This window comes from Poecilia formosa, unplaced genomic scaffold (genome assembly GCF_000485575.1).
Source record: "Poecilia formosa unplaced genomic scaffold, Poecilia_formosa-5.1.2 Scaffold497, whole genome shotgun sequence".
Taxonomy (NCBI): domain Eukaryota; kingdom Metazoa; phylum Chordata; class Actinopteri; order Cyprinodontiformes; family Poeciliidae; genus Poecilia; species Poecilia formosa.
In genome coordinates, this window is record NW_006800436.1 from 94627 (window position 1) to 106709 (window position 12083).

General features: G+C 41.3%; 2 protein-coding genes across 2 annotated transcripts in view; both read left to right on the forward strand.

The window, feature by feature from the left end:
* Positions 1-24: 24 nt before the first annotated feature.
* On the forward strand, positions 25-8072 carry LOC103156755 (NACHT, LRR and PYD domains-containing protein 12-like). Its single transcript, XM_007578915.2, has 6 exons — positions 25-48; positions 339-1144; positions 4063-4239; positions 5813-5986; positions 6693-6845; positions 7743-8072. The coding sequence occupies exons 1-6, from the start codon at positions 25-27 to the stop codon at positions 7762-7764; spliced, it is 1356 nt and encodes a 451-aa protein (XP_007578977.2). The 3' UTR covers positions 7765-8072.
* Positions 8073-9862: 1790 nt separating this feature from the next.
* hus1 (HUS1 checkpoint clamp component) overlaps positions 9863-12083 on the forward strand; it is a 42741-nt gene continuing 40520 nt past the window's right edge. The window contains exons 1-3 of the mRNA XM_007578900.2: positions 9863-10015; positions 10507-10634; positions 11577-11753. Of these exons, the coding sequence (XP_007578962.1) occupies positions 9964-10015; positions 10507-10634; positions 11577-11753 (357 nt within the window). The 5' untranslated portion in view covers positions 9863-9963. The remainder of the gene's footprint in view (positions 10016-10506; positions 10635-11576; positions 11754-12083) is intronic.

A 12083-nucleotide genomic window follows, 5' to 3' on the forward strand; every position in this document is an offset into this window, starting at 1 on the left:
TCAAACTCAAGGCCCGCAGGCCACATGCGGCCCGCCATGTCATTTTATGTGGCCCCCCCCCAGCATTTTATAGGCTGACGATTGACTTAAAATAGGTTTTGAGCACGAACTGACTACAAACTACATCTCCCACAATGCATTCCGATTGTTACCAGCCAACATTACAGCTTCTCGCCACTAGAGAGCAGCACAGTCACCTCAAGCTGCTTATTGGTTTTCCCAGCGAATAAAACATCGACAAGCTAACATCAAAACGTCCAAGAAAAGAAAAATCGATTTACAAGTAAGACTGTGAATGAAGATGTGTGAGTTGGTGTCAGGGCGGCAGGTGGCGCTAGACNGTTCTTCTGAAGCTGGGAAGGCTGGCGTTTGAACATCTGGAGAAAGGAAACATCATGTTCTACCAAGAAGACCTGGAGCAGTGTGGTCTGGATGTTACAGAGGCCTCGGTGTACTCAGGAGTTTGTACAGAGATCTTCAAAAGAGAGAGTGTGATCTTCCAGAAACTAGTTTACTGCTTTGTTCACCTGAGCATCCAGGAGTTTCTGGCTGCAGTTTATATGTTCCACTGTTTCACCAGCAGGAATACAGAGGTGGTGGAGAAGTTCTTGAAGAAACATTTTACCAACTTGAAAATAAAGGTGAGGAAGAACTTGCTGCAGAAAGAAAACTGTGAAACAGCTCTGCAGCGCTTCATGAAAAAAGTAATGAAAAAATCTCTCAGCAGTAAAAATGGCCACCTGGACCTGTTTGTTCGTTTCCTTCATGGTCTCACTCTGGAGTCCAACCAGAGACTCTTAGGAGGCCTGCTGGGTCAGACAGAGATCAGTCCAGAAACCATCCAGAGAATCATCAACAATCTGAAGGAGATGAACTCTGATAAAATCTCTCCTGAAAGATGCATCAACATTTTTCACTGTCTGACGGAGATGAACGACCTCTCAGTTTATTGGGAGATCCAGCAGTTCCTGAAATCAGAGAACAAATCGAAGAAGAAGCTCTCAGAGACTGAATGTTCAGCTCTGGCCTTCATGCTGCAGATGTCAGAGGAGGTTCTGGATGAGTTGGACCTGAAGAAGTACAACACAACAGAGAATGGGCGACTGAGACTCATTCCAGCTTTGGGAAACTGCAAAAAGGCTCGGTGAGTCCTAATGTCTGCATTGCGTAAATGCTGATTCAGCACTATAGTCCATGTTTATTCTTGATTAGTCAAGTTGCTTCTGAATGTTTTTGCCTGTAACTTCTTCCTTGATTCTTTGTACTATTTCAACCATTCAAATATCTATGTGTTTAGTTCATTCAGGACAGGTCTGCTGTAGTTTTTGGCACTCAGAGAAGTTTATAATTGGGGCCTGCCATAGCAATTTCAGGAACTGCTGGATCACCTTGTGATGGCATTCATCATAAACCTTTTCAAAAAATAAAGACTTGATAACTTTTTCATAACTTATTTAATCTTTATGCAAATGGAGGATAGTTGGCTGAGGCCTCGCAGCCTGACAAGCACCGCCTTGCAGAGGAAATAGGAAAAATAAGAAAAACATCAGGTAAGAAAAAGGAAAAAAACAGCCTGTCTCACACTCTGCTCTTTGCAGGGCAGCGTTTGAGATAAAGAAAAAAAAACACTTAAGCACATATAAACACATATAGACAAAACAAGTCGGGTAGGAGCAGGAGGTGTGACGTACAAATGGGTCTCATGTGAGTTACATGTGTGTCAGACCATGAACCCTAACTGAAGCACGCGATTGTCTGAGTATGTCGGAGTTCACCACCAGCTTAATCAGTTCAGGGCCACAGATGTTCCAGGGAGGGGGGGCAGCAGAACAGAGCCTTCTTTAGACATAACAACCAGGGGAGGATCGCTGGCCAGCCAAGCCCAGCCCGGGGTCCGGAATCCGATAGCAGAAATTTGTTTAGGTCAGGCTGACATCAGTTTACTGCCTTCCTTGAAAGTCTTCCTGGAGCTTCTCAATGGCAAATCCAAACAGCCAAATTAAGGGTCTTCTGCCTGATCCAAGTGAACAACGTTCTCCAAGGTCACACCATATCCATTCTGAGTCCGAGATCCGCTGCCCGGCCTCCATCCTGTTGCAGGATCGCACCCAGTCTGCGGCTCAGCTCCCGTATCGTCTCAGTCTGAGTGTTGATCGCTCTGCAGATCCCATCAACCATACCCGGAGGCCTTGAAGTGGCCAAAACTGCCGTCGGCATCTTCTGAAATTTCCGATAAGCGAGGTAGCCGCCAACTCCAAAAAGCAGAAAACATGTTATCATGAATCCAGTCATCTACACATCTTCAACATCCTCGACTGACAGCATCGTCAGACAAACGGTCTTCCACTTCCATGTAGAATCCATCGTATATCCAGCGAAGAATGTTCCGTCGGGACACGAGGGTTCCCCTTTACCCGGTTTCCCATTGGAAAAAATTGTATCAATTGCGTTGAGAGACCAGCTGACCAGATCCATAATTTGCAACTTTGAAAGCTTTTCAAAGAAGACTCTAAAAACACAGGACACAGACTCTGAGCAGGGAAGATAGGGAGGGCAGGGAGACAGAGAAAGTGCGTCTTCCTCCTTCGAAAGACAGAGCAGAAAACTATCTTAGCTGCTATGATGCCTGATAGCAGCTTTCACATTGTGGGGAGACAAGTTATTGGTTGATAGTTGGATAGGATTGTTCCCTTCTGGGGGTCTTTTATGATCAAGACTGCTTTGTCCTCACTCAGCCATTCAGGGTGGATCCCATTCTTCAGCAGTTTAATTTGTACTTCTAGGCACTCATGGGCTGTAGTAAACTTCTTGAGTCAGCAGAAACTGTTTACTATCAAACCTGGTGCTGTCGAGTTCTTCATACCCACATATTTTAATAATATGTCATAATAATATGTTTTGGTTTTGTTTAAAATATTTAAATCAGTGTTACTGAATCAAATATTAAAATCAGTGTGAGGATTTGTTTTTTTTCTGTGTGTTTATTTTGGTTTCTGTGTCAAGTGAGTCTCTGTGTTGTCCTGTCTACCCCTTGATTAGTTACACCTGTTCCTTGTTTCCCCTGATTGTCACCCTGTGTATTTAACCCACCTGTGTTCCTTGTTGAGTCCACCGTTTATGTGATTGTTACCAGTTTTGAGCTAATAGCCGTTTGCTCATGTGTGCTGCCTGGATTATTGTACTGTAGTGATGGGCAGATGAGGCCTCACTGGGTGTGTGGCACATTTCCCAAACTGTGTCCACACTGTGCTGAGACTGTGTTGCCTTGTCAGACAGCGACATCTGCTGGATTTAAAAAGTAACTGCAGGCAAATTCAATTAAGACGGGAGTGTTAACCGGTTCATGCCCCTCATGCCGGGCACGATATGCCTCAACATTGTTGAAGTTCTCTGGTTACAGTAAGACAAAAGTTGGGAGCAAATCCTACATTTTTCACCTAAAATATAAATAAAAGTTAATCCATGTAAACTAACTCAAATATCCCATGGAAAGGAATTTGAATAATCTGACAGAAAAATAATCAAAAGTGGAAATGAGGACCGAACAATTATTTTCCGTGATATGATCAAAATGATCCCACACGGGAGAAAACTTCCTCTTCCTCTGTTGATTCATGTCGGTGTTCAAATACGAGACAAAAACCAACACAAAGTATCTCCATCCAACAAAACAAAGGTGTCGACACAGTTTCTCCCTCATCAATACAATTTGGCGCGTTCACATCCAAACGACGCGGGCACTGCATCGGTCACGTGGTTTTCCTTAAAGTGATACGCACACCAACACGGGGTTTCATGTTGTTTGCTCTGCGCATGTGCCGAAGTGTCGGTGTCGTCTGGCCCATCACTATTGTACTGATTCATCATTAAATTCATCATTTCTCATCACCACTGGGTCCACTGCTTCTGCCTCACCTCTCTAGAACCGCTATCCACGACAATCAGTACGGCATATTTCAGATTGTTTTGGTTTCAGTTAAATTAATTTTCTACATTTTATTTGTTCATAGTTCAGTTTTAACCTGCATCCTGTTAGTTTTAACTCATGTTTTCTTTTTGCAGATTGAGGGACTGCAGCTTGTCAGAGTTCGGCTGTGCTTCTCTGGTCTCGGCTCTGAAGTCCAACTCTTCACATCTGATAGAACTTGACTTGAGCTACAACAAAGACCTGAAAGACGCAGGAGTGAAGAAAGTCTGTGCTTTTCTTCAAACTCCCTTCTGTAAGCTACAGAGATTGAAGTAAGACACCATGGTTTATTTGACTTTTGATATGACGAGAAAGTTTTGTTTGAATTGCAGACATGTTTAATTAAGTGGTTACCAAAATAAAATAAAATGAAATGACAGACAGGGAGAATTATGTATAACTAGAAAAAAGATGGACAGTGAGGTCAGAAAGGTCAGGGGTATCAAATTCCAGTCCTCAAGGACCGCTGTCCTGCAGTTTGTAGATGTACAAAATACTGGAATGAAATGGCTTCATTTCCTCCTCCTCCTTCTGTAGATCAGTTCTCCAGAGTCCTGCTAACGATCTAATTATTCTATTCAGGTGTGGTGCAGCAGAGGCACATCTAAAAGTTGCAGGGCAGTGGCCCTCCAGGCCTGGAGCTTGACACCTGTGGTCTAGATGAATCATGACAGATCTGGGAGCTGTGTAGGTGTTCCTGGGAACCCGATATAAAAATGTCCCTCTCCAGAGTCCAGTGTGTCTTTTCTGCTTCTCACATAGACTTGTTTTCCAAATATTGTTCAGCTCTACTTCATAGAAGCCATTTATAGTGCGCCTGGAAATAAAATATTGAAATGACTGAAGATCTTAAATATCCTCACCATTATTCCAGCATCATGGTGGATTAAAATTCACACACCTGATGAATTTGAGCAGATACACAGAGATTTTCACCTTTACGTTATAGTATCGTATATCATGGAGGTAACTAAATCAAGCAATAATAATAATAAAAACATCTCATCTGAGTCTCATCTCTGAACTGAAACATGAATGAAATGCATCTCACTATCTGGGAGCTGACAGTACACTGCAGAGTTAAGGAGGCTTTGGAGCAAATCGGATGCAGAATGAACACATCCTCTCTCGTTGTCTTGCCGATTTCTGATCACTTTGAGAGATGTTCCCTAATTTCAAAACTTTAGCTACTGCTGGTAATTCCAGCCTCCAGTGCTGCTACGGAGTGTGGATTCAGTCTCCAGATCAATATCAAAACCCTGAGACATTTAAAATGGGGAATCCATGTCCATAATTTAAGTGTGAGTTACATGTATCGACGTGAAGGGTAGTGGCATGTGGATTCTCTACTCAGCTTGTTAAATATTACTTAAGCTGGATGAAAATTAAATGCAGTTCAAATGAATCATTTTCATTCTAAAAAACAATGGATATAAATAGATTATTACAAATTGATGGACAGCAAAAAAGTCTGAACCTCTGGGCGGTTCATTCTCATCCACTGGTGGGTTTGTGTCTTACTGGAAGTGAAATTTTTACATTGTACAACATCTTTTTTTCTTTTTTACAGTCATGCACAAGGTCAAAAATAGAACAAAATTATGCTTTGCATGGCCTGATGGATTTGCTTCAAACCAGATGAAAACATGCCTAAATTGCATTTTCTTTTTTGCGAGATTTCAATAATTCTCTCAAAATTCACATCACAATTGGATGCAAACATGGGTAATGAAGTACTGCATTACCCATGTTTGCATCCAATACTGTAGGGATTTGGGTTTCTGTGTGTTTATTTCCATTTTAACACATATCATGTTGACCTCAGTTTACTTTTTCTTTATTCAGATTGATGAGCTGCAGTTTGTCAGAGAAGAGCTGTGCATCTCTGGCCTCAGCTCTGAAGTCCAACCCGTCCCATCTGACAGAACTGGACCTGAGACAGAACGACCTAAAAGATGCTGGAGTGAAGGAGCTCTGTGGTTTTCTACAGAATCCTGAATGCAAACTACAGATATTGAAGTAACCCATGATGTTTTAGTTTAGTGATTTTTATTTGAAAAGTCTGTTGCCTATCAAACATAGGCAGACATATGGTTGATATTCTACTGATCCACACTCGGGTCCAGTTAATGTTTCTTTCTTTATTACACTTTCTCCCATGATTTATAAAATAACCAGGAAACCTGAAATGATGCCTTGTTGCCTTGTTGTACTATGACTTAAATGAGAAGACATAATAGGTTCCAAATAAAATCCATGTTTTATTTGTATTATGTATGTATGCATAGCCATATGTGATAAGTATTGACATCATTTATGTATTAATATACCATCCAGCCATTCATCCATCCATTATCATGCATGCTTGTCCCAAGTGGCTGCGCAGTTGGTGTGGAGTCCATCCCATAGCAGACACTAGTAGTGTAAATTGGGAGTCACATGAACAGATATATAATCACTGAATGATGTTTCTTTCATAAGGCCCTGGAATAATTAATGTTCAAAAATACATGTTACAGTACCAGCTTATTTGCAGGAATCTGCATTTGTCCCTGTTTTCTGCTAAATTCATCCTGACTGGTGGAGTTTAAAAGCTGAACTCAGCTGGTCTTTATTGAAGCAGCAGCTTGTTGTCTTATATTAATGAGACTCTTTAACTGGTTCTGTTGGACTGTTTCACCTGCATCCTGTCAGCTTCAGCTCAAATGTTTTATTCTTTTTTCAGACTAGAGAGCTGCAAGTTGTCTAAAAGCAGTTGTGCTTCTTTGGCCTCTGCTCTGAAGTCCAACCCCTCCCATCTGACTGAACTTGACCTAAGAGGAAACAACCTGAAGGAGTCAGATGTTCAGCAGCTTCAGGATCTTGTAAAGACTCTGAGGTCAGTATATGAGTGAAGTGAGTCCAGCTGTTTCAGCAGCAGTGATGGACAAAGCCTGACATAAAAGTATTGATACTCATGGTCAACTCTTACTCAACTTAAAGTAAAAGTTGCTTAGTTAAAAGTTCTGAAGTACTTAGTTTTGAAAATACTTAAGTATTTAAAAGTACTTTTTTTTATCAAAGTCTTTTTATTATTTTTTACATAAACCACAAAAAACACTGATGAAGACACACACATCAGAAATCCCTCCCGCTCTTCCCCTCCCCTCCTATACCGGATCTTCTACCCCAACATGTGTCCACCTTGTATTCATACATCAGTCGATGCAAAGCACAGGTTTGTGCCTAAATGAAAGAGCCGATATTTGACCTTTACACAAATTCATCTGCTGAATTTTTTTCTACGTGAGATATAAATGGTTTCCAGATGTCAAAGAATTTGTTTACAGATCCCCTAACAGTATTTCTGATCTTCTCCAATGAATGTAAGACATAACCTCTCTTAGCCAGTGTCCATATCCTGGAGGATGTGGATCCTTCCATCGAAGAAGAATGAATCTTCTTCTCAATAGAGAGCAGAAAGCTAACAGTCCTCTGATGTTTGCTGAAGGAAGCCTCTCTCTCAAAAAGAATAATGAAAACAGGAGAAACTATTTTTATCCCCACAAACAGGCATACTGGTAACGATGCCATACTCAGCAGAAAAGCTTAAAAACAGCTGATCAGGTTGATGTTGGTCACAGTGGAAACCACTGGAAACTCTGGTTTCACAAACCATCATTCATTTAGTCAGCAGCTGCTCTTCCTGCTGGATGTGCTGCGTCACTGACTGCTGCTGGAGGAGAGAAGCTGGAAACTCACTGATCTGATCTCTGCTTCTTTCTTCTCTCTGCAGGTGGAGGTCACCATCTTTGTAAAGAAGAGAATCGTCTCTGTTTCCTGCTGAACCTCAGAAGTTGCAGCAGTTTAAGTCTAAAGAGACTCTGACTGGATCATGATGACCTTTGACCTGAAAGATTTTTATCCTGTTTATTTCCTCATGTCTGTCATTTAATGTCTGATATTGTTTTTTCTTTGGATGGATGAAGATAAAATTGAAACTCAACTCCATTTAGAGGTTTTTTAAATTTTTATCTGAACTTGATTCAACTGGAAAGTTTTTTTCTCACTGATTAATTTTCATCCTGTAACCAAGAAACATGAAATAAAGCTCAACTCAAAATGTTCCATGTTGATCCAGATTTCCATATTTTAGATGTTTTCTGCAAATGTTTCATAAGATCTTGTCATTTTATCTGCTGCTGCTAACAGCTCAGTGAGTCAGATGATAAAGTTTTCTCAAATTGAAATCAAATATTTTTCCTTTTTTTTAAGATAAAATCTACAACTTTATTTTATTCTTTAGTTGGTAGGAGATATACAACAGACATAGATCAAGACAATCTCATGCCTGCATCACAGAGTGTATAGTAACAGTAGTTTCATCTGCCTCAGCAGCTCCTTTGGTGAACATTTAAACGCTTCCTGGAGCAGCTCAGAGACTTTCAGATCTCATTTGGAGGATTTTCCCTGTTTTTCCTGCAGAACGGTTCTGTTGGATCAATGGCTCATCGATAAACTTTGCTCTGCTATGGTCAGATGTCTTGATTCTCATGCTGCTCAGAAAAAGCTCCATTTTTAACATTTAATCATTTTTAATATGAAGAATTTTGTGTCTGGAATTTACCCAAAGAGTTTGGCAGAGCAAACTATAGGGTGCCCTCCATGTTCAATTAAAGGTTCATTGTGGAATATACCGCCATCTGGTGGCGCAGGCTCCTAACTGCAGCCATTGAGTGAGCAAAGTCTGATTTTCAGAGTATTTCTGGGCTTTTACAATGAAAGAGGCCAACCTGAAAAGACATGAAGCTGAAGATTGACTCAGATCTGTTTTCTTTCTCCACTCGCATCGAAAACCTGGGAAACTCTCTGTGGGGTAAAAACAGCTGCATGTCTGTCGTTCATCCAGCAGTTCAGCTCAGATCTCCAGGAGAAGTCTGTGATCTCCTCCAGATGAAAGCAGAGTCCTTGGATGGTTCTAAAGGGAAACATTTGGATCTGAACTTCTGTCTGGTTTCTTCTTAAAGTCATGATATTTCTGTCATACATCAACATGACAGATGATCAACAATCCTGGTTGGATTCTTTGTGTCTAACTGATTCTCTCCAGGTGAAGGTGGTTCTCCAGCTGCATCTGGGCTTCATTCAGAACCAGAGATGCTTCAGTTCAGAAGTTGGATCAGGTCTGCTCTTGACGTCTTCACCAGTCGGTTTTAATGTGATGGAAACAGATGTCCAGCTAATGGAGCAACCCAAGGTGTCAGGTTTTCTCTTGACGTCCACTTCCTGTCTCTGCAGGCGATGTCCCCATCTCAGAGCAGAAACCCGGAGTTCAAGGCCAAGATCGCAGCAGACACCAGGAAACTGCAGCAGGTCTTAAAGGGACAGCAGGTCAATGCCACTGAGGCCCTATGCAGTGACTCCACTCCCAGTTTGTGTTTCTCTGATGGAGACATGTCCAGTCCATAATGTCCCCTTCCTGCCATGAGCTCTGATGTTTCTGTTGCTGCACAGGAAAATCTTCATGGTTCCATCTGAGAAGGCTGGCTTCCTGACTCCTCTATAGCAGTTATGATTTTAAATCTTAAGGCTCTTCAGTATCTTATCTTTTCTACAATTTTTACTCAATTTTATTTTATTTTTGTATGTTATTTTTATTCTTTATTTTTGAGGTATTGAAAAGATTACAAAAGCTCAGTTTCAATCTGTGATCTGATACACATTCATTTTGCCAGGGCCTAAATTTGTATGGCTTTTCTGTTACATTATTTAAATGTATTTTATAGCAGCTTTTGAAAACATGTATTAAATTGTTAAATTACAGCTGATATTCAATATTAAAATATGTGAAATCCACCAATGTTAATATTCTTCTTCTGTCAGGAGGAACCATTGACAGGCGGAGAGAAGCCGCTGTTTCCGTCGAACTGTATTAAGGAACGGACCAAAAACGGACTCCCTCCTGAATTTAAACCAGTGGAGTTAAAATCCCTCACACTTTTTATTTTCAGGTTAAAATGAAGTTTCGGGGGAAAATAACCGACATCGCCTGTTTGAACCACTTCACTAGTGAGTCCGTTTAAACTGTTAGCATATTAGCTTGATGAAATGCTAATGAGTTAACTCGTTAGTGTGATAAGATGTGGTAAAATTAACTTTCGGTGAATAAAACGCGATTCAGCTCCGAGTTTATTCTCTAAAATATATATCTTGAACTAAAATGCTTCCAGTTGCTAAATGTGATTATTAACTAATAAACCTCCGTGGGAAACAGATTCAGTTGCTCAATCCATTTAAGTTCAGTTGATTTTTTGTTCAGAAATGTAACTCACCGTTTTTCAGTCTGTCGTCTGGTTCGTTGGTTAGTGAACCTTAATGAATAAAACTGTTATTTAAATCCAACAGCAGTGGCTTTGTGTGAATTTTATCTGTGAAATAATTCCAGAGAATCTTCCCAGACAGAACTACTGAATCCTTCAGGTTTCAGCATTTAGCCTGATCCTGAAATCAGCTGTGTGTCTGCGGATAAGGGCCTAACTAAAGCCTGGTCCTCTGTTCAGGAGTGGTGACCACCATCTCCAAGCTCACCAAGACCTGCGTCCTGCGGCTGACTCCGGACCATCTGTTCTTCATCCTGCCGGGAAAAGTGACCAACGGAGGAGTCGGCATGTGGTGCCAGCTGCTGCAGGTCCGATGGTTTTCATCCCGGATCATCTTCAGGCACAAACCGCTGCGTTAGTCTTTAGTCTCTGGCTGGAGGGAGTTTTTCCATCTGATGCAGGAAAATCTGGTGTTTCTGAAGATGATGCCTGATTCTGTGGCAGGACTTTGAACATAAAATAGGTTTAATCTGACTCTGTAATTAGATATCTAAAGTACAGTTTCATTAGTTACAACTGCATTTTGACTAGTAAGAATAATAATTCAAGATATCTTCAGTTACATCTTCAAAAGTCAAAATTTCTTTCAATATTATAATCCCAGATATCTAATTAAGCTTTGACTTATTATTTGATTTCATTATATCTGCTATTTAATTTTCACTAGTAAAATTTAACTACTATTTAAAAATACAAAGATTGAGATATCTGGAACTTTCTTCATAACTAGTCATAATTTAATTGTCTGTGTTTGAAAAAGGTGTTTAAGATCAGTAATTGTAGATATAAAACTCAATGGTAAATCTGACCTCATTTATACTAGTCAGAATGTAATTAGAGAAATCTCAAAGATGTTTTGTCTAGTCAGATTATTCACCAACTAATCAGAGATATATTAATTTTCTAATAAGTCTAGTCATAAACCGGTTCCACTTACCTGGAATGTAAGTGTGTTGAAACTGATTTTATGTTAAAACTGCTTGCCATACCAATGGGACAGAAATAAAATCAGATTCTGACTCCAACCAAAGGAACCGCAGAGCTTTGAGCTGAACACGACCAGCAGATCATCAGAGTCTGGAAGGTTCTGGTAGAAACAACTGGGTCAGAGGCTTTCATCAGAGGTCAGAGGTCAAAGCTAAACAGTAAAGCTAAAGTTTTCTCCAAAGGATCAGAAACTGAGAGAAAACCTCGCACAGCCTGAAGCTGTTGACCGAGACGCTTCAGTGACTGGTTCTGTTCTGCTGCAGGCCAACTTCTTCCAGGAGTACCAGATGGAGGGCGTGACCTCTGAGGTCCAGGAGATCTGCCTGGAGGTGAGTCCAGAACCCTGGAGCCGGGCCCTGAAGACGGTCCAGTCCGCCAAGTCAGTGAAGCTGAAGCTGACCAGGAAGCACTGCGCCTGTCTGACCGTCGCTGCCGAGCTGGTGAGCAGAACTCTGGTTCAGTTCTGATGTTCTATGAGCATTTAGAGCCATCCAGAACCAGAACCAGAACCCCACAGGGACCCGTCAGCTGTCACTTCCTGCTCCTCAGGGACCCAATCATCTTCTAGCTCTGGATTCAGCAGCTGACTGGCAGAGGTTCTGTGATGCTGCGGGCCAGAGGCTGGGGTAGACCCGACTCTGGGTCAGAAGTTAGTGCACCCCTCCTCTGTAGGTCAGAAGTTAGTGCACCCCTCCTCTGTTGGTCAGAAGTTAGTGCACCCCTCCTCTGTTGGTCAGAAGTTAGTGCACCCCTCCTCTGTTGGTCAGAAG